We start from the raw sequence: 22,213 nt of genomic DNA, 5'->3' as shown, positions 1-22,213 counted from the left end.
GATGGGGAGGGGGAGGAGGGGGAGAGGAAGGAGGGGGCTCAGTCTGGGAAGGCCTCCTGGAGGAGGTGAGCTCTCAGTAGGGCTTTGAAGGGAGTTAAGTTGGACACAGTCTGTGTTCCAAACTCATCCCCATTTTACAGAGGAGGTAGCTGAAGCACGGAGAATTGAAGTGACTCGCCCAAGGTCATACAGCAGACGAGTGGCGGAGCCGGGATTAGAATCCAGGTCCTTCTGAATCCCAGGCCAGTGTTCTATCCACTAAGCCAGGGAAAGATGATTGTTGTTATTACTGTGGTTATCATCGATTACCGAGGGAATTCAGTTTCTGGATATACAAAAAGCCGCCTCCGCCTGAGGGTCTCCCTGGCCCTCACTCCCACAAGCCAAGCCTGGATGAGGGCAGAGATGGGGCTCACAGATGGAAGGGACAACGATCCCACTGGTTAGGCTTTCTAAATTGAACCATATCTACCCCAGCACTCGGCACAGGGCTGGGTAATCCATCAATCAACCACGGTATTTATCGAGTGCTTACTGCAGGCAGAACACTGAGCTAAGCACTTGGGAGAGTATGATACAACCGAGTAGGTATAGCCCACATGTTTTGTTGTCTGTCTCCCCCTTCTAGACAGTGAGCCCATTGTTGGGTAGGGACCATGTCTATATGTTGCCAACTTGTACTTCCCAAGCGCTTAGTACGGTGCTCTGCACACCGTAAATGCTCAATAAATACGACTGAATGAATAGCCAATCCCTACCCACAAGGTGCTTACAGACTTGAGGGGCAGACCGACATTAAAATAAATTGCGATTGATAGGTACATACAGAGATCAGTCAATCAATGGACTTTATGGAACCCTTACGGTGTGTGGAGTACTGTTACTCCATGCTTGGGAGAGTATGAGGCAACAGAGTTGGTAGACACATTCCCGACCACGACAGTCTAAACGGCAAAGACCCTATTTGTGAACGATTCTCTCCCTACGCGAAAAACTTCACCTGATCTGGTCAAGTCCGCTCTTATAAATTCACCTCCTCTGGCCAAAGGCCCGACGAGCCCCGAGGTTGTCACAAGGACAGTGGTCAGCGAGAGGAGAAGTGGGGGAGATAAAGACCTGCATCACCCAGAGTGTGAAGGGGCCGGAAACGGATTCTCACCCAGCTGATGGGCTTGGTTTTACTCTGAGCATATCTCTGGGTGAAGAAAGGGGCCGGTAGAAAAGAAACAAAACAAGCCCAGAGATTTGCCCTGTCACTCCTAAACCAAGCCCCTCAAACTGAAAACCCCCTCCTAAAATCAGATGCATCCATGTAAGGCCTGGACCCCGGACGTGGGAGGAGGCAGGGGGGTAGGACAGGGACAGTCTCCTCACATTGACGCATTCCTGGTATCCACAGACCGCAACGGCCTGGGCCCAGAGATCCTTCAAGAATCAGTTTGTAAATAGTCTTGCGTGAATCAATCAATCAATCGTATTTATTGAGCGCTTACTGTGTGCAGAGCACTGTACTAAGCGCTTGGGAAGTACAAGTTGGCAACATATAGAGACGGTCCCTACCCAGTAGTGGGCTCACAGTCTAGAAAAGAGATCTCGGTTGAGGAAAAATAAGCGGATCCCCGGATGGAGGCCGGCAGAAGAGGAGAAGAGGAGAGGAGACGGGGGCAGGGGGGAGAGATGGGGCCAGGAACTCCCTACTCCTCTCCTGCCATGAGGAAGCAGGGGGAGCATAACCAGGAGGAAGACCGGAGACTTTAGAAGGTGAGAAAGGGAAAGAAATCCAAGATGAGGAGAAGGTAAGGGAGCTGGGAGACAGAACTGCTGACATGGCAGCTGCTCACTGGGGCAAATGAAACAGCAGCCCTCCGTGGCAGGAGCCCCACCACCTCCTCACTGGGTCTGCCCTCCTGACACCCAACTTCTAGCCCCAGGGTCTTTGGAATTGGGCACAGAATTGGTTCCCAGGCTCAGTCCTCCCGCTCCACTTCTTTTCCCCTTCGCTCCTTGAGGGGTAGAGCAGGCAAAACCCTCCTTCCTCCCTCCCTGCCCCCAACAGCCTGGTTTGGGGGTGCTCGGAGGGCAGGTGAAGAGACAAATCTCTCTGGTTCTGGGCCTCAACTCGGTGCCCGTGCCTGGGGCAGGCGACCCACCCGTCAGACCAGTTTGGAGCTCAGTCTCTACACCATTCCCGACACCCTGGTCTCAGTTTCAGGGCAGCTGACGCTTTTCGAAGACCTACTGGAGTACTTATTAATATTAAAAATAATAATGGTTATTAATAATAATGGTAATAATAATTGTGTGATTTGTTAAGCTCTTACTCTGCGCTCTTACTAAGCACCGGAATAGATACAAGATATTCGGGCCAGGCACAGTTCCTGTCCCACATAACGGCTCACGGTCTTAATTCCCATTTTACAGATGAGGTCACAGGCACTGAAAAGTGAAGTGATTTGACCAAGGTCACGCAGCAGACCGATGGCGGAGCCGGGATTAGAACCCAGGTCCTCTGACTCCCGAGCCTGTGTTCTTTCCACTAGGCCATGCCGCTTCGGCCGGCCCTCTCCCGTTACCCATTTGGGTTTCTGATTCTAGCCCCTCTCAGGGTCCGGCAGCTGGTTCCACTTAGCTCAAAAGGGCGGGTGGAGCAACCCCAGAAGACCTTAACCCCTCCATCCGAGGCCTCATCCAAAGACCCCCACCAGGATTTTTCAACCGTCTAAATGCTCCGTCGAGTCGGCATTTGTACACCTGCTCTTCCAGCCTCCTCTCATCCCTTCCCAGCGAAGGGCCAAGGGCCAGATAGTTGGTTCGGCGGGGTCCGGCAGCAGGTCCAGCGGGCACAGAAGACGGCCCGAGAGCCCGACATCCAGAACCCCAGGTGGCCTCTGGCCCATTTCGAAAGGAAAACCCGTCCGCGTCTCCCGGGGGAATCTCCCGGCCACCGGAGTCCCACTCGGCCGCCCGCCCGGCGGGCAGAATCCATTACACCACAGTACGGCACCTGGAGTCTTAAAATCGATTTGTTTATTCACTCTATTTACAGGTCACTAGTCAAACAGAGGGCTGCTTCTGGAATGTTCTCAGAGCCATCGGCTCTCAACGTAGCCCCGGACAACTGGATCGTGACTTTCTCACAACTTAGTAAAAGCAGATATTTACGTTTTTAACATAGTGTGTGGAGCTCAGTGTTAAAGTCCAACAGTATAAAGTGTCTAGAAAAGGATGCAATGGAGCAGACCCAAGTCACTGCGAGAATCCTTCCCAACGCTTCCTAACCAAGCCTTGTAATAAATAAAAGACTAACAGCAACATGGAAGATGTTAAAAAAATAGTTCTTTTGCCAATTTTCACAAGCTAGAAAAAAAGAAAAATAAAGTCTGGCTAGAATACACCCGACGCCATGGGGGTTTGGGTGGGGGGCGGGGGGAGAGGGGGCATCACATTTCCAAAGAACACCCCCAAGATGCACCGGTGTAGCTCCCGGATAATATTGCACACCTGCTGGTCTTTCCTCTCCGGTCTGCTTCGTGCAAAGGGATCCCGACGAACAGACGACGCTTCGAGCGCCGTGAACGTCTGGGAACCCGGTTTGGAATTTTCTTCCCGTGGCCCTCCCGGAGGTAGCGGGCCTTTCCGCGGCGGCCACGGGGAGAGGGTGAACGAGCTCCTCCGCCCCGACCGGTGGTGACGCCGCCAGTCCCTTCCTCAGCATGCGCCGTGTCCCCCTCCGGGCCCCCGGGTCTGCCAACGCCAACCCGCCCCCTCCGGAACTCGGCCGGACACGAGCCGGGCAGTCGGGAGAACGGCCGGGGCCGCACCTCGCTCGGGGGATCGGAGGTCAGAGGAAAGGAACGGCTCCGGGTGGGATACGTGAGCACCACGTAAAGTACATGAAGGAAAAACCACCATGAGCTAATGGTTAAAGGGATTACTACCACACCTTTACTAGACTGTCTCTACCAAAAAACACGGAATTATTTTCAGTTTTTTGTTTTTTCACTTCTGAGGCTTACAGACTCACAGCGCTCTGAATTCGGCTGCAAGAGACAGAGGAGAGGGGGAGAATTTTCAGCAGGGTTATTCTGAAATCATGTTTGAGTGTCTGTGTTCGTTTGTGTATGCGTGTTTGTGTCTGAGCGTGCGCACAGGACACGAAAGCCTTTTCTGCCATCCTCAGGTCTGCTCGCCGGTGACTGATCCCAGACTGAGCTCTGCCCAACCGAGTCACTGCGACCCAGCTCCCGGAGGCAGAGACAGCAGCCCCTGGCCACGACGGTGCTTGAGAAGTGGGAAAGGGAGCACGGTTCTTCCTCTGACCTTCGCTCGTCTCCTCGACCCAAGCACGGAGCCCTGGCTCATGTCCGGCCCATCAGAGATCTCCGTAGGGAAAGTTTTGTCTGGCTTGAGCCCCGCTGGCCTGAAAGCGGGTGCAAGTTAGGTACGAGTCCCATCCGTTTCTACCCCGGGCTTCCTAGCACCCTGGCCCTATGTCATCTTGAAGAGCAGAGAGAGTTGGGGGGACCCTCCGTTTGCTTACAGAGCTGGGATGGGAGAAGCACTTTGAATTCTGCTTAACCCTACCAGCCAGCAGAAGGGAGCACTTCTCGGCAGGTGCTAAATGAACGTGTTTAAGCATCCGGCCGTCCCCGCCAACACTACGCTGCTGCGGAAGACGACCTAAGGCAATGGACTCCATTTCTGGGGGAGAATGGAAGTGTGCAAACAAAGCTCAAAGAGGCTCCATGCCGGCCGCCCTAGAACGGAGCCCTCCCACCCCGCCGGCCCAGAGGCCGGCGACCATGGAGACTGTCAGAAATAAAAGAACGGATGATCCCCCTCCCCCTTTCCCGGGCATGGTTTCGGACCCCCGACGAGGGCAGCCCCTTGCTCCAGGAGAACCGTCGGCGCTGAATTCGACGACATCCAGGACGACGAGCTGAGACTTTGGGGAAGAACGCTTCCCCGATCCTCTCCGCGGCCTCGTGGGTCGCCGGCGGGATGGGGGTGGGGGGGACGTGGTGTTTCCACCTGCCCCGGTGTCAAGCTGTTCGGGGGTGGGGGTGGTCCGTGAGTGGCCCCTCGGGGCCCCGGAGGGAAGGGCGGGAGGCGGGGGGGTGGGCACGGGCTCAGTTAGTCTCGTAGGAGGAGAGCAGGGCCGCGTCCACAGGCTCCATGCACGAGGGGCAGGTGAAGGACCTCATGAGCCAGTCGTCGATGCAGTCCAGGTGGTAAATGTGCATGCAGGGCAGGAACCGGATCGGGTCTCCGTACACAAAGTCCATCATACAGATCACACACCTGCGGCGGGGAGACAGAGTGCGGGGGAGGGCCATTAGAGAGCGGCTAAATAACAATCATGATGAGGGCATTTATTAAGCGTTTACTATGTGCCAGGCACAGAACTAAGCGCTGGGGTGGATACAAGCAAGTCGAGTTGGGGACAATCCCTGTCCCAGGTGGGGCTCACAGTCTCAATCCCCATTTTACAGATGAGGTCGCTGAGGCCCAGGGAAGTGAAGCGACTTGCCCAAGGTCACACAGCCCCTGGACCGTGAGCTCGTCGTGGGAAGGGAATGTTTATTGCCATACTGTACTCTCCCAAGGGCATAGGACAGTGCTCTGCACACAGTAAGCATTCTAATACAAGTGAATGAAGTGGCAGATATGGGATTAGAACCCATGACTTCCGACTCCCAGGACCATACTCTATTCACTATGCCACGCTGCTTTAGGCAGGGCCACCCAGCAGGGCATAAAGGGGGGTCTGGCTGGGGCGGTACGGCGATCTCGGTTCGGAGGTTCGGCTTGAGCCGCTTTAACCACACGTTCTGCCCTGAGGCGGGCAGGCTGATGGGGCTGACTGATGGGCGGATGGACCTCTTCCCTCTAGACTGTGAGCTCGCTGTGGGCAGGGAATCAATCAATCAATCAATCATATCTATTGAGCGCTTACTGTGTGCACAGCACTGTACTAAGCACTTGGGAAGTACAAGTTGGCAACATATAGAGACAGTCCCTACCCAACAGTGGGCTCACAGTCTAAAAGGGGGAGATAGAGAACAAAACCAAACATACTAACAAAATAAAATAAATAGAATAGATATGTACAAGTAAAATAGAGTAATAAATCTGTACAAACATATATACATATATACAGGTGCTGTGGGGAAGGGAAGGAGGTAAGATGGAGGGGATGGAGGGGGGGATGAGGGGGAGAGGAAAGAAGGGGCTCAGTCTGGGAAGGCCTCCGGGAGGAGGTGAGCTCTCAGTAGGGCCTTGGAATGCATCTACTGTATTGTTTTGAACTCTCCCAAGCACTTCGTACAGTACCCTGCTCATAGTAAGTGCTCAGTAAATATGACTGATTGATTCCTATCCAGGCACTGCTTTCTGGCAGCTTTCCCCAGCCCACTCTGGGCTCCTACTTAGAAATCCCCTCTTAGCCAAGGGACCTTTTGCCTCGATGGGCAGGCGGAGGGTGGTCTGGGTGGGGAGACCCGCCTGCGAGCCCGGGCCCTCCCCTCTCCCAGCACTTCAGTCCATACCCGTAATTCATTTAATTCTATTAACGTCCATCTCACCCTCTAGACTGTCAGCTCATTGAGGGCAGGGAATGTATCTGTTCTACTGTACTCTTAGTACAGTGCTCTGCACACAGTAAGCGCTCGATAGATTCAATCGACCGAGCGACCCCCGCGGAGGGCGTCCACTTACTCGCGGATCTTCTTCTCCGAGCCGTCTCTGCCGGGGTCGTAAACCCCCTTGGGCAGGTGCTGTATGAGGCCGATCCTCTGCGCTATCCGGATCTGCTCCTCTTCCGTCAGCTGGGTGGCGAGCCGCGTCTGGCTGGGCGTCGGATGGTACACGGGAACCGCCACTTGTTCCTGCACACAACCGGAAAAGGGGTTACCCTCCTGGGCGGGCCCGAGGCTCGCTCTCAGCCACGCGGCCCGGTCCTTGTGGCCGACTACTCTGGTAGGTGGAGGATAGGGGGATGATACCCCTCCTGAACCCCTAAGAGGGCCAACCCACAAGGGCAGCCTATACAGAGGCCGGGAAGCTGAGACATTGGTTCCTGCAGTGTCCCAGCTAGGCTCCCTGAGAACGCTGCACATACGCAATCTGGTTTTCCAAGGCAAATAATTTCCTTCAGGAAAATGTTCTTTTCCTGCTCCTAATTATGGTATTTGTTCGGTGCTTACTACGTGCCAGGCACCGGGCTAAGCGCCGGGACGGATTCAAGCAGATTGGGTTGGACATTCATTCATTCAATCGTACTTTTTCAGCGCTTACTGTGTGCAGAGCACTGTACTGAGCGCTTGAGAAGTACAAGTCAGCAACATATAGAGACGGTCCCTACCCAACAACGGGCTCACAGTCTAGAAGCGGGAGACAGACAACAAAACAAAACATGTAACCAGGTGTCAAAATAGTCAAAGTTACCCCCACGTAGGGCTTACAGCCTTAATCCCCATTTTACAGATGGGGTAACTGAGGCCAAGAGAAGTGAAGTGACTTGCCCAAGGCCACAGAGCAGACAAGTGGCGGAGCCAGGATTAGAACCCATGACCTTCCGACTTCCAGGCCTGTGCTCTAGCCATTAGGCCACGTTGCTTCCCCTGTCCCTCCTCTGCCAGCTCCTGCCCCCCATTACCATCAGATCTCATTCCCCACCACCCTCCCCACCCGGGGGCCCCGGGAGCGGGCGGCCTGTCGGAGAGGGGAGGGGGCAGTGGGGCCACCAATCCCCTTCCGTCCGCCCTCCCAACCGATGCCGCAGTCGGCCTCAACGGTCTGGTTTGTCCAGGTGCCCGGTTTCCGTCCCCCTTCAGACTTTGTGGTCCTGGGCTTGGAACGCTTCCCGCCGGGCTCCCTCCCCCCCAGGCGGTTTCCTCCGCGTGCGCTCTGAGTACGGCAGCCAGAGCAGCGTTGGCTGGAGGCCTCCAACGGTGTGGACAAAGTGGTCTGAAACCGCCCGAGCCCACGCGTGCACTCGCACGCACGCACTCTCCCTCCCTCGTCCGTCTGACCCAGACGAGGCACCCTACCCTGCCAGGCGGGCACCGTGCCACAGCCGCGGGGCCCGTTGGGACGTGTTCAGCTCTCTGGGGCTGCGAGGGGAACGGCGGGGGCCAACTTACCCAAAACACCTGCCCCTCGCAACAGGGGCCGCGAGACTGTCACGGCTCAGCTGGAGCTGCCCGAGGTCCGGCGCGGCGACCTCGATCCGCCCGAGCCCACGGACAAAGCAAGTTCCTCCTTGACTTTGGAAAGCTAACATACCATCCCAATCTGCCAGACCGAGCCCGCGGGGGGGCTGCTGCCTTTCCAGAGCGGCTGCTATCAGCGCCTCGCAGGCGGTCTAATCGACTGCGGGCATCTGGAAGGGTCACCCTGGGCCTGGCCGGCCGCCTTGTCCTCGGTCACCCTGCCGCAAACCAGAATGCTTTCCCAACTCTCCACTGTAGACACGCCTAACAGCAGGGTCCACCTTCGGATCAAAATAGATGCATTGTGCATAGTGTGTGTGCGTGCTACAAATGGCTACAAGTGATGATAAAGAATGTGAGCCCCATGTGGGACAGGGACTGTGTCCCACCTGATTAGCTTGGTTCTACCCCAGCGCTTAGTATAGTGCCTGACACATAAGTGCTTAACCAGTATTCAATAAATACGATGGAATGAATGAATGAATGAATGAATGAATGAACCAGTACCACGATTATTATTATTATGACTTTGCCCTGGGCATCCCGGGACCCACTGGCCCATCCGGGCTCCTCCAGAGTGCGGGCCTGGGGTGCCCGCTGGCCAGCTAGCGGTCGGGCGTGAGTTTGGGAAGAGAGAGACGGAAACCTCTGGCAGACGGGCCCCTTGACTCGGAATCTCTAATGTTCCACAGATTGCCTGGCACGTGGGGTGGGGGGAGCCACAGGGGGACCCCTGCCTCTGACCAACCTGCCCCAGGGCAGTACCGGGGGGGCCCGTTCAAGCTTTCAAATGTTAGGAAGCGCTGACGGACTGGATGCAGCCTCCTTGAGGCCCCTACAGGTCCCCTGGACCACCAGACACATTGGGCTCTAAATTTTACCTCTTACATTGGTATTGTCTTTCTATTACTTCCCCTCTCCTCCGGTATCTCCCACACCCATCACTGCCCCTGGAGGGAGGGGCACTGTGCTGAATTCTCATCTAGGTGTTTTTTTCTCCCAGCACACAGAGCTTAATACTTACAACTACTTCTACAACGACAACAACAACAACACGATCCTCATCACCCTTGCAAGTCCTCATCAAGGCAAGCTACATGTCTAAACACCCACTGTTCCATCCATCAAAACAGCTTGTTTCTCCTGCCGCACCTCCCTTGTCTGCTAATCGATCAATATTTATTGAGCACTTATTGGGTGCAGAGCACTGTACTAAGAGCTTGGGGGAGTAGAACATAACACTATAACAGTCCCATTCCCTGCCCACAGTGAGCTTACAGTCTAGAGGGGGAAGCAGGCATGAACAGAAATCAATAAATTAGAGTTATACACCTTCCCGGCTCTAGATCTCTCTGCTGAGTGGAGCACGGCCTAGTGCAAGGAGCCCAGGACGGGCAGAAAGGGAACCCAGGGCACCTGGGCTCCAATCCCAGCTCTGCCGCTCACCTGAGCTGTATGACCTGGGGCAAGTCTCTTGACCTCTTTGCGCCTCAGTGTCTTCGTCTGTAAAATGGGGATTCAATACCTGGTCTCCCCCCTGTTTAGAATGTGAGCCTCACGTGGAATGGGGACTGTGTCTGATCTGATTACCTAGGTACCCCAGCAGTAAGCCCATTGCTTGATGCTTAGTAACAATAATAACAGCTATTATTATTATTATTGTGGTATTTGTTAAACGCATACTATGTTCCAAGCACTGTATTCAGTGCAAGGGTGGATACAAAATCATCAGGTCGGATGCAATCTCTGTCCCTCGTGGCACACCCAATCTAGTAAGGTACTGAGTGAAGACCACACATTATCATCATCATCATCATCATCAATCGTATTTATTGAGCGCTTACTATGTGCAGAGCACTGTACTAAGCGCTTGGGAAGTACAAATTGGCAACATATACAGACAGTCCCTACCCAACAGTGGGTTCACAGTCTGAAAGGGGGAGACAGAGAACAAGACCAAACATACTAACAAAATAAAATAAATAGGATAGATATGCACAAGTAAAATAGAGTAATAAATATGTACAAACATATATACATATATACAGGTGCAGTGGGGAAGGGAAGGTAAGATGACCATCATGACCATCAGCGCTTAATACAGTGCTCTGCACACGATAATGATGGCATTTGTTAAGCGCTTACTATATGCAAAGCACTGTTCAAAGTGCTGGGGGGGATACAAGGTGAGCAGGTTGTCCCACGTGAGGCTCACAGTCGTAATCCCCTTTTTACAGATGAGGTAACTGAGGCTCAGAGAAGTTAAGTGACTTGCCCAAGGTCACACAGCAGACGCGGTGGAGCCGGAATGCGAACCCATGACCTCTGACTCTAAAGCCCGTGCTCTTTCCACTGAGCCACGCTGCTTCTAAGCGCTCAGTAACATGAATAACGCATTTCTGAGCCCTGCCCTGGCAGGTGGTAACCCTTACACCGAGCCTGCCCTAAGTGCCACCACGTAGTATGGGTCGAGAATGTAGCGGGCAGCCAGTCAATCCATCAGTGGTGTTAACTGAGTCCTACTGTGTGCCGAGCACTGTACTGAACACTTAGGAGAGAGCAGTGCAGGTGAGTTGACCGACGCAATCTTTGCCCACAAGGAGCAGCAGCATGGTGCGGTGGATTGAGCACGGGCCCGGGGGTCAGGTCACGGGTTCTAATCCTGCTCCGACACTTGTCCGCTGTGCGACCTTGGGCAATTCACTTCACTGGGCCTCAGTTACCTCATCTGTGAAAGGGGGATTGAGACTGTGAGCCCCATGTGGGACAGGGATTGTGTCCAGCCTGATTAGCTTGGCTTGTACCCAGTGCTTAGCAGAGTCCCTGCATGTTGTAACTGCTTAACAAGTGCCACAATTATTATTATTATTGGAAATCACGGTCTCAGAGGGACCAGGGCGAAGGCTTTAGGGCCACTCAGAGAGGTTGCTCTTATTCTCCTTGACTGGCCATGGGGGAAGAGGAGTCTGGCACCCAGAGGGCAGGGGAGGGTGAAGGTGTTGGCCCGTCCGAGACTCAAGCTGAATGCCAAGATTAAATGTCAGGGCTGCCAGTCTGAAATTCCGTTGCTGTGGGGGTCGTGGGGGAGGGGCAGCGAAAACGAGCACCTCACAGGCAGATCCCAAACTCAACTGCAGATTGTTCATTCAATCGTATTTATTGAGCGCTTACTGTATCAACACGCACGGCTCCGGCCGTTCCTACGAGCTAGGCTAGAGTCCCTACGAGAGAACTGGGCCGGGTCTTGGAAAACGAGGGTGCTGCTGTGGGCTAGTTGGTCCCGGGAATTGAGAACCTAGTTTAGCCAGTCGGAGCCTGTTCTGTGAACCCAGGAGAAGCAGCGTGGCCTAGTGGATAGACCGCAGGCTGGGAGTCGGAAGGCCCTGGGTTCTAATCCTGGCTCCACCGCTTGTCTGCTATAGACAAGTCACTTGGCTTCTCTGGGACTCAGATCCCTCATCCGTAAAATGGGGATTGAAAGTGTGAGCCCCATGTGGGTCATGGACTGTGTCTAACCTCATTAGCTTATATCTATACCAGTGCTTACAACAGTGCCTAGCACATAATAAGCACTTAACAAATGCCATTTAAAAGAAAACAACGCGGGTCCCTTACCCCACAGGGTTGTGACCTCCCAAAGACTGCAAGACTGCCGTGGTTTTTGTGCAGCGCGTAACTCTTCATTTTAAGCCCACCTCAGGCCTGTGCTCTAACCACTAGACCACGCTGCTTCTCCCCAGCGTTTCCTTAGGCACTGGAACCGAGAGGCAACTGATGAGAGGCGAGAGCCACCCGGCTCTGTGTCAGCCCCTGCCAGCCAGCCTGCCCCCTGCCCGGGGAGTGGGTGACTGGCGATTTGGGTTCTAGCCCTGAAACTGAGCCCGCAACCTCTGAACTCTCGCCTCGGGACAAAACACTTCGCCGCTAATGTTGGAAAGGGATCGCATCCAGAACGGTCCCCTGAGGCTCGCTTTCCATGGACACGGTCAGTGGCTGCCCCTGGTGACTGCCCCCCCCCAGTCATCCGGGGACAAGGCTGAGCCCGTGGACCAGTCCGAGGCCTGCCCCGGGATATTTTTGGAGCACCCGTCACCCTTGGCACGACCCACTTTGCCCCCTCCAGCCATCGAGGGCCCCCTGCCCTCCCCCTCTCCCTTCTCTGGCGGCTTCGCTCTTTCCGTCTCGGATTCTCTCTCCGTGGCCCAGGCGCCGAGCCGAAGCTCACATCCCCTCCGATCTGAGGCGGACCCTGGGGCGGTGCCCGTGCCCAAGCAGGTGATGTCCGGCCCACCAGCTGCTCCCGCGGGGCCTGGCGGGAAAGGTCACAGGACTGGGAATCGGGAGACCTCGGTTCCGACCTCGGCTCTGACACCCGCCTACTGTGTGACCTGATGTGAGTCGATTAGTTGATCAGTTTTACCTGTTGCGTGCTTACTTTGTGCAGAGCACTGTACTACGCGCTCGGGAGAGTACAATGTAACACAGTGGGAAGACACGTTCCCGACCCCCAATGAGCTTGCAGTCTAGCCACTTAATTTCTCTGTGCCTCAGTTTCCTCACTGGCACGTTGGCGATTGAATGCCACCTCTCCCTCCTGACTTCGACTGTGAGTCCTGCTGTATAACAGGGATTGTGTCCAACTTGATAATCTTGCCTCTGTCCCAGCGCTTAGCCCAGTGCTTTGGCACATGGTAAGCACATTTTTTTGTCGGTATTTGTTAAGCGCTTACTATGTTCCAGGCACTGTTCTAAGCACTGGGGAAGATTCAAGCTAATCAGGTTGGACACAGTCCATGTCCTACATCAGGCTCTCAGTCTTAATCCCCATTTTACAGACAGATGAGGTAACTGAGGCCCAGAGAAGTGAAGTGACTTGCCCAGGGTCACAAAGAAGAGAACACTTAATACCACAATTAGTCTCCTTGTTGTTACTGTTGTTTTTGTTAAGACAGAGTGGAGTGGGGGTTTCTGACCCAAGCTTCCCCACCCCTCAGTTGGGCATGACATCTTCCGGAAGGCGACAGCACTTGGATCTATGCCCTTTGGGCATCTGATATTCGCTCCACCCTCAACCTCATAGCACTTATGTACAAATCTATAAAGTACACATTATAACTGATTTATTTATATTAATGTCCGCCTCCCCCTCCAGACTGCAAGCTCATTCATTAGGAAGCAGCATGGCCTAGTGAATGAGAGTATGGGCCCGGGAGTCAGAAGGATGTGGGTTCTAATCTGCCCCTTGTCTGCTGTGTGACCTTGGGCAAATCGCCTAACTTCTCTGTGACTCAGTTATCTCATCTGAGTAATGGGGATTAAGACTGTGAGTCCCATGGGGACAGGGACTGTGTCCAACCTGATGATCTTGTACCTACCCCAGCGCTTAGAACAGTGTTTGACACATAGTAAGCGTTTAACAAACAGCATTATTATCATTAGTATTGGCAGGGAATGGGTCTTGTGCTCTCCCAAGTGCTTAGTACGGTGCTTAGCCCCTAGTAAGCGCTCAGGAAATACCACTGGTAGACTGAGTTCCTCACTGGCCCCTACCTGCTGCTAAACACACGGCCAAGGGAGAGTCCTTGCAACTACCCTCCATGTTCGCACTGAAGAGGCCAGTTCACTTATAACAACAACAGTAACTGTAGCATTTGTTAAGCACTGTACTAAGCGCCAGGGCTGCTGTCCCACTTAGACTCACCTAAATCAAGGCCTATTGGAAACAGAACGGGCTTGGGAGGAAGAAAGACCTGGATTCTACTCCTGGCTCCGCCACTTATCTGCTGTGTGACCTTGGGTAAGTCACTTCATTTCCCTGTCCCTCAGTGACTTCATCTGTAAAATGGGGATGGAGACTGTGAGTCTCATGTGGGACAGGGACTGTGTCCAGCCTGATTAGCTCGTATCTATCCTAGCGATTAATAAAGGGTCTGCCACAGAGTAAGCGCTTAAATACCGTAAAAATAAAAAGAGGACATTCGTGTCCTCAATACGGCAATACCGGGAGCCTCCGGTTGCTGTGGCAACCACAACTTTCAATTTCCTCTTGGGCTGCTACATTCTCCACCAAAATAAGTCAGGGAGAGGGGCTGGCGGCAGACGTGCAAGGAGCGCTTACTCTACAACATAAAAGACGAGGGTGAATCCGGAAACTAACAATGATGAGGACAGTGACTGTGGTATTTGCTAAGCGCTTCCTACGTGCCGAGCTCCATACTAAGCGCCGGGGTAGGTATAAGACTAGAAGCACGATGTGGTAGAGGATCCAGAGCTTAGAAATGTGCCTGGCCCACAAGAAATGCTTAACAAATGGCATTGTATGGACGGTTCAGGGGCCGGAGGGAGAGAAGCCTGCCCTGGATGAGGCCTTCTGGTCCTGCTTCCTGGGGCAAGTGGCTTGTGGTAATAATAATAATAATAATAATAATAATAATAACAATAATAATAATAATAATGTTGGTACTTGTTAGGCGCTTACTGTGTGCCAAGCACTGTTCTAAGCGCTGGGGTAGATACAAGGTAATCAGGTTGTCCCACGTGGGGCTCACAGTCTTCATCCCCATTTTACAGATGAGGGAACTGAGGCCCAGAGAAGTGAAGTGACTTGCCCAAGGTCACACAGCTGACAAGTGGTGGAGCAGGGATTTGAACCCACGACCTCTGACTCCAAAGCCCGTGCTCTTTCCACTGAGCCACGCTGCTTCCCAAGCAGTTGGGTAGGGACTGTCTCTATATGTTGCCAATTTGTACTTCCCAAGCGCTTAGTACAGTGCTCTGCACATAGTAAGCGCTCAATAAATACGATTGATGATGATGATGATAATCTGGGGAGACCCTCGTCGGGGAGGGTGAGGAGCCGGCCCCACCGCCCAGGGGATGACCGGGATGATGGCAGTGTTGGCCCGCTGCCAGGGAGCGGCTCCGGCAGCGGCCAGCAAGCTTTCAGGAGGCGTTTCTGAGAGGACTCCCACCTCCCAAGCGCAATTCCCAAGCGATTGTTTACTTGGGGGAGGGTTGGAATTCACCAAGGACGGGAGGGGATTCACAGCGTCCAAGCCCTCACTGGCCCAGTCAGCGCGGCCTAGTGGAAGGACCTCAGGTCTGGGAGTCGGAGGACGCGGGTTCTGATCCCGCTTCCGCCCCTCTCTGGTTGGGCGACCTGGGGTGAGTTCTTTGCTTGGCTTCTCTGTGCCTCTGCTTTTGCTTCTGCAAAACGGGGATTCAAAATCTTTTTAATGGTATTTGTTAAGTGCTTACAATGTGCCGGGCACTGTATTAAGCACTGGAGTAGGCTGGATGGAGTCCATGTCCCATATGAGGCTCACATTATTAATCCCCATTTTACGGGTGAGGGAACTGAGGCACAGAGAAGTGAAGTGACTTGCCTGAGGCAACACAGTAAGAACCCGGGTTCTACCAACTAGGCCATGCTGCTTCTCCCTCCTACTCAAGACACCTGTTTCCCCTCCTACTCAGACTGTGGGTCCTAATGATCTTGCATCTACCCGAGCTTACTACAGAGCTTGCCACATAGTGAGCGCTTAATACCATTATTATTATTATTATTAGGTCACCATGCGGGAGGGCCTATCATAGCCTCTTCCCAGGGGCAGGGTGGAGACCGATATCAGAAGCACACAGAGGAGGCTAACTCTCTGCGGACTTCCAGCAGAAGTTTTTGAAGCCTTCCCGACCAGGAAATGGCAACCTGGCATTCTGGGAAATGTAGTCCAATTCCCGCAACACCTCTTCCCTGTAGGCCCTGGGCCCCTCCTCCACCAGGAGGTTTGGGGGACTGTTTCCAAAATTCACAAGACCCAAAATTCATGTGCCCACACTGCAGTCACCACATCCTGTTGGATGAAGAGAACTACCAAGCTTTGCCTCAGCACACCTCACCCCATCTCTTCAACACAACTACCCATAATAATAATAATAATGATGGTATTTGTTAAGCACTTACTACGTGCCAAGCACTGTTCTAAGCACTAGGGTACATACATGGTCATCAGGCTGTCCCATGTGGGGTTCACAGTCTTAATCCCCATTTGACAGATGAGGGAACAGAGGCACAGAGAAGTGAAGTGACTTGCCCAAAGTCACACAGCTGATCTCTATATGTTGCCAACTTGTACTTCCCAAGCGCTTAGTACAGTGCTCTGCACACAGTAAGCGCTCAATAAATACAATCGATGATGATAAATGGCAGAGCCGGAATCAGAACCCATGACCTCCGACTCTCGAGCCCGTGCTCTTCCACTAACCCACGCTGCTTCTCATGCAGATACACTTTAAGGGGTTAAAAAACAAAACAAAAAACAAAAAACTCAGGCATGCAGTAAAGTCTGTGAGCTAACAATTTAAAGATGGAAGAAAAAAAATAAACCAAAATAACGCTCATTGGTACTTAAAGAAAAAAAGGAAAAGAAAAAGGTAAACCAGATCTTTGAGAACAAATGCAGGAGTCAAACCTAGGGAGGAGCCATTTCAGCTGCCACCCAAGTGCCCACATGACACTAGGGAAGCAGCAATGACCTAATGGAAAGAGCACAAACCTCGGAGTCAGAAGAACCGGGTTCTAATCCTGCATTTCACTGTGTGACTTTGGGTAAATCACTTTAATTTCTCTGTGCCTCCGTTCCCTCATCTACAAAACGGGCATTAAATCCTCCACTCTCACACGGACCGTGAGCCACAGTTCCAGGTAGGACAAGGACTGTGTCCAACCCGATTAGCCTGTATCATCCCCAGCGCTTAGTACTACTACTACTAATAATAATAATTGGCATTTGTTAAGTGCTTACTATGTCCAAAGCACTGTTCTAAGCGCTGGGGAGGATACAGGCTGATCAGGTTGTCCCACGTGGGGCTCACAGTCTTAATCCCCATTTTACAGATGAGGGAACTGAGGCCTAAAGAAGTTAAGTGACTTGCACAAGATCACACAGCAGACATCTGGTGGAGTTGGCATTCGAACCCATGAGCTCTGACTCCAAGTACAGTACCTGGAACTTAGTGAGCGCTTAACAAGTACCATAAAAACATTAGAGACTTGTCGAATGAAAAGGACTAGATTCTTTGGAACAATAATCATCACCATGGCACTTTTGCTGTTCCATGAGCAGGGCTAGACACCAGCTAAGCGGGACACATAATGCCCATCCCACAAAGGACTGGATCATCCCCTATTTTACGGCTAAGGAAACGGAAGCCCAGAAAGGTTAAGCAGGTTACTCAGGATCACACAGCAAACCAGTGGCTAAAGATGGGTCCAGAACCTGGGCCTCCTGACGCCCAGCCCTGTGCTTTTTAATCATACCAATAATAATAATTATTGTGAGCCCCCCATGGGACAACCTGATCACCTTGTAACCTCCCCAGCGTTTAGAATAGTGCTCTGCACATAGTAAGCACTTAATAAATGCCATTATTATTATTAATAATGAGAACTGTGATATGTTAAGAGCTTACTATGTGCCAAGCATTGGGGTAGAGACAAGACAATTAGATTGGACATGGCTCCTGTCCCAGCTGGGGCTCTCGGTCAAATTGGAGGGAGAATATCTATTTTTTAGTTTGGAATCTGTTAAGTGCTTACTATGTTCTAAGCGCTGTGGAAGACAGAAGCTGATCAGGCCAGACACAGTCCCTGTCCCACAGGGGCTCACAGTAAGAGACAGCACAGATATTGAATCCCTTTTTGGAAGTTGAGGAAACCGAGACCCAGAAGTGAAGGTCACACATCAGGCAAGAGACAGATCCGGGATTAGAACCCAGGCCAGGGCTTTTTCCACGAGGCCACGCTGAGCCGTGACGCGTCACCCTCGAGCTTCTGTTGTGGGAAAGCCATGGCCGGGCAAGTAAAGGCTTGGACGCTGCTGCCTCGAATGCTATCAACGGAGTTGGCTGGTTGGCTTGGAAAACTCCCCATCTTGCTCGTTTCAATCCGCCCGGCTATAGTGGAAAGGTCACCTGTGCTGGCCACAAACTTCCCTAACGCACAAGGCACCAGGTGAGTTCGGAGGAAATGGGCCACAGAAAGCACATCTGGTTCGGTTTCAGTGGGATCGGAGGGAAGGAATTGAGATTTTAGATGTTGCTTCTTTTGTTTCTTAATAGTATTCGTTACTATGTGTCAGGCCAGGGCTAAGTACTAAGCACTGGGATAGAGTCGAGCTAATCAGGCTGGACACAGTCCATGTCCCATGGGGGACTAACAGTCTTAATCCCCATTTTATAGATGAGGGAACTGAGGTGAAGAGGAGTGATTTGCCCAACAACCCACAGCACACGAGTGGCAGAGCCGGGATTAGAATTTGGGTCCTTCTGAGTTCCAGGTCTGGGCTCTACCCACTAGGCCGCACTGCTTCCCCCCAACATTTCCCTGGGGACTGGCACCGAGAGGCTACTGATGATAGGTAAGAGCCAACCCACCATATGCCAGCCTGATTGGGGGGCAGCCTCTGCCAGCCTGCTAGACCGTAAATCCGTCTCTATATGTTGCCGACTTGTACTTCCCAAGTGCTTAGTACCGTGTGCTCTGCAATCAATCAATTGTATTTATTGAGCGCTTACTGTGTGCAGAGCACTGTACTAAGCGCTTGGGAAGTACAAGTTGGCAACATAACATACTCTGCACACAGTAAGTGCTCAATAAATACGACTGAATGAATGAATGAATATGGGCCTGGGAGTCAGAAGGACCTGAGTTGTAATCCAGGCTCCACTGCCTGTCTGCTGAGTGACCTTGGGCAAGCCACTTCACTTCCTTGGGCCTCAGTTCCCTCAACTGTAAGAAGGGGATTAAGACTGTGGGCCCCAGGTGGGACCTGGACTGTGTCCAACCTGCTTAGCTTGCATCTACCCACCTCCCCCACATGTCTGCTGTGTGACCTTGGGCAAGTCGCTTCACTTCTCTGTGCCTCAGTTCCCTCATCTGTAAAATGGGGATTAAGACTGTGAGCCCCACGTGGGACAACCTCATCTCCTTGTGTTCCCCCCCCGCGCTTAGAACAGTGCTTTGAACATAGTAAGCGCTTAACAAATACCAACATTATTACTATTATTATTATTATCTACCCCACTGCTTGGCACACAGTAAGAGCGTAACAAATACCGTCCCTCCAGTATGCATCATCCGGCACGATGGGAGGTGGGGGGAGAGCACGGAGGAGGAAAGGGGGTCGGCGAGGGTGTGTATGTAAAATTACATATTTAAAACTCTTGCCCCGATGGTCCCAGATGGTGAGGTGTGGGTTTTTCTGGCGCAAGGGCTCGCTGGTCTACTCAAAGCAATGAGGAAAGAGCAGGCCCGGATGGTGATGTCACCACACCACGACCCAGTGGGTAGATACCCCCACTCCCTCGGCAGCCCTATGGCCGTGGAAATCCCCCCCAACAGCTCAGCTCCACGTTTCCCGACCCCCGATGGGAAGGCCGCCCGCCTCCCCCCACCCCCTCACACCCCCCAGGCTGGGCTGGGCTAACACAGGCCTTTTGTCTGGTTCACTTGGAGCCCCGCTGGTGGTTTGGACTCTGCGGGCCGCTCAATAAATACGATTGAATGAATTAACCCATTCTCCCCCTGAGCCTGGGGGCCTTGCGAGGAGAGAAACTGGTAACTTCTTTCGGACTGGCTCCACTCGGCTTGACTGTAGATCCTTGTGGGCAGGGAACGTGTCAGTTTGTTATGGTGTTCTCTCCCAAGCACTCTGTACAGTGCTTTGCACCCGGTAAGCGCTCAAAAAACAGAATTGAATGAATGAACGGATGGATGGATGGATGGATCTGGTTGGTCTACAACCTGGGGCTTGGAAAGTGGTGGACAAACCTCAAGACCCGAAATCCACTCCCCCCGCCCCCTCCCCGGCAAACTTCTCCTAATCGAGGGGGCTCCCGGCTAGGTTTTAAAGCCTTTAGAGCAACACGAGGCCACGGAACTGAGTTTGAGGAGTTCCACCTATTGGATGCATTACCGGATGGCTGATGGTTAAGGAGGAAGAAAAAAAAAATCATAGCTAAAACAAGCAGCATTGTGGTGTCCCCCTACTGAGTAATTATTTGACTTCTCTCTACCCTTGCCACTCCCTCGCCCTCCCCAAGACTGAAAACTCCTTGTGGGCAAAGATCTGTGTTTTCTTCTATTGACCTTGTTTATTTGTATTACTTGTAAATACCTATTCTATTTATTTTATTAGTATGTTTGGTTTTGTTCTCTGTCTCCCCCTTTTAGACTGTGGGCCCGCTGTAGGGTAGGGACCGTCTCTAGATGTTGCCAACTTGGACTTCCCAAGCGCTTAGTCGAGTGCTCTGCACACAGTAAGCGCTCAATAAATACGATTGATTGATTGACTGACCTCACCTAAGCCCTCAGTACAGTGCCTTGCACCCATTCGGCATTTAGTATATACTACCGACAGCACCAAAGTCATCTCCCGCCACCCCTCCCTCCCCGGACTGCCTGCCTGTCCTAACTAGAGAGAGGCTTTCTCTCCCATTCCCCTAGCCCCCACCCTTAGTGTCTCCACCTCTGACCTCCCCCCCAGCTCTCTTCTGTTCTCTCTATTCCCACCGGCCAGTCTGTCTCATCCCCCAGGTCTCTCTGTCTCTCCCTCTCTGTCATTCATTCAATAGTGTTTATTGAGTGCTTACTGTGTCCAAAGCACTGTACTAAGCGCTCCCCCCAGCCCTGATCGCCCTGTCTCCCCCTATCACGGTCCCCATTCTCTCTGTCTCTCCCTATCATGCTCCCCCATCTCTCCCTCCCCCTCCCTCCGTGTCCGGCCGTCTGCCAGTCCCGGTGTCGGTTGTTGTCCCCGCTGTTGTCCCCCGGGCGCTGCGCGGGTCCCGGGGGCGGGTGCCCCGGTTGGGGGGCGGTGCGGTGGGGTGCGGGGCGATGTACCTGATATGGGGGCGGCGGCTCCTGGTCGGGCTCGGTGCCCTCCCCGAAGCTGGCCCGGTCGGACTGGGACTCGTGCAGCAGGGAGATGTCATCCGAGGTGGGGGACTTCAGGCAGTTCCCCATCGTCCGGGCGGGCCGGGGCCTGACGGGGCCGGGCCGCAGAGACGGGGCCGGGGCTCAGAGACGGGGGCGAGGGGCAGAGACAAGGGCGGGGGGCAGAGACAGGGGCGGGGGGCAGAGACTGGGGCGAGGGGCAGAGACTGGGGCGAGGAGTAGAGATAGGGGCGAGGGGCAGAGATAGGGGCGAGGAGCTGAGACAGGGGCGAGGGGGCAGAGACAGGGCCGTGGAGAAGAGACTGGGGCGAGGGGCAGAGACAGGGGCGAGGAGTAGAGATAGGGGCGAGGGGCAGAGATAGGGGCGAGGAGCTGAGACAGGGGCGAGGGGGCAGAGACAGGGCCGTGGAGAAGAGACTGGGGCGAGGGGCAGAGACAGAGGCGAGGGGCAGAGACAGGGGCGAGGGGCAGAGACTGGGGCGAGGGGCAGAGACTGGGGCGGGGGGCAGAGACAGGGGCGGGGGGCAGAGACAGGGACGGGGGGCAGAGACAGGGGCGAGGGGCAGAGACAGGGCCGGGGAGCAGAGACTGGGCCGGGGCTCAGAGACAGGGGCAAGGAGCAGAGACAGGGGCGAGGGGCAGAGACAGGGCCGGGGGGCAGAGACTGGGCCGGGGGGCAGAGACAGGGGCGAGGGGCAGAGACAGGGCCGGGGCTCAGAGACAGGGGCAAGGAGCAGAGACAGGGGCGAGGGTCAGAGACAGGGCCGGGGAGCAGAGACTGGGCCGGGGCTCAGAGACAGGGGCGAGGAGCAGAGACAGGGCCGGGGGGCAGAGACAGGGGCAAGGAGCAGAGACAGGGCCGGGGAGCAGAGACAGGGCCGGGGGGCAGAGACAGGGCCGAGGGGCAGAGGAGCAGAGACAGGGCCGAGGCTCAGAGCCAGGGTCGGGCCTCAGGGCCGGGGCCGGGGCTCGGCGGATGGAGGCCCGGGGCGGGGGGGGCGGGGGTCCGGGGGTCCGTCAGGCGTCAGGGGCGGCCGTTCCCCCG

The 22,213-nt window shown here is 53.9% G+C and overlaps 1 protein-coding gene across 1 annotated transcript; it reads right to left on the bottom strand.

Annotated features, from left to right (window-relative positions):
- Positions 1–3,005: 3,005 nt before the first annotated feature.
- Positions 3,006–21,299, bottom strand: RNF11 (ring finger protein 11). The gene is made up of 3 exons (XM_038760510.1): positions 21,115–21,299; positions 6,718–6,887; positions 3,006–5,301 (listed from the first exon to the last, which is right to left on the bottom strand). The coding sequence occupies exons 1-3, from the start codon at positions 21,235–21,237 to the stop codon at positions 5,130–5,132; spliced, it is 465 nt and encodes a 154-aa protein (XP_038616438.1). The 5' UTR covers positions 21,238–21,299; the 3' UTR covers positions 3,006–5,129.
- Between the last annotated feature and the right edge of the window lie 914 nt (positions 21,300–22,213).

This window comes from Tachyglossus aculeatus, chromosome 18, assembly GCF_015852505.1.
Source record: "Tachyglossus aculeatus isolate mTacAcu1 chromosome 18, mTacAcu1.pri, whole genome shotgun sequence".
NCBI lineage: Eukaryota > Metazoa > Chordata > Mammalia > Monotremata > Tachyglossidae > Tachyglossus > Tachyglossus aculeatus.
This window is presented reverse-complemented; position numbering and strand designations above follow the sequence as displayed.

What these genes read in the sequence shown, in the direction of transcription:
- RNF11 (XM_038760510.1), bottom strand. Translation starts at nt 21,237, where the DNA reads ATGGGGAACTGCCTGAAGTCCCCCACCTCGGATGACATCTCCCTGCTG. An exon ending in AGCCGCCGCCCCCATATCAG is followed by an intron (nt 6,888 to 21,114) that starts GTACATCGCCCC and finishes GGTTGTGTGCAG; the next exon opens with GAACAAGTGGCGGTTCCCGT. An exon ending in TCGGAGAAGAAGATCCGCGA is followed by an intron (nt 5,302 to 6,717) that starts GTAAGTGGACGC and finishes TCCCCGCCGCAG; the next exon opens with GTGTGTGATCTGTATGATGG.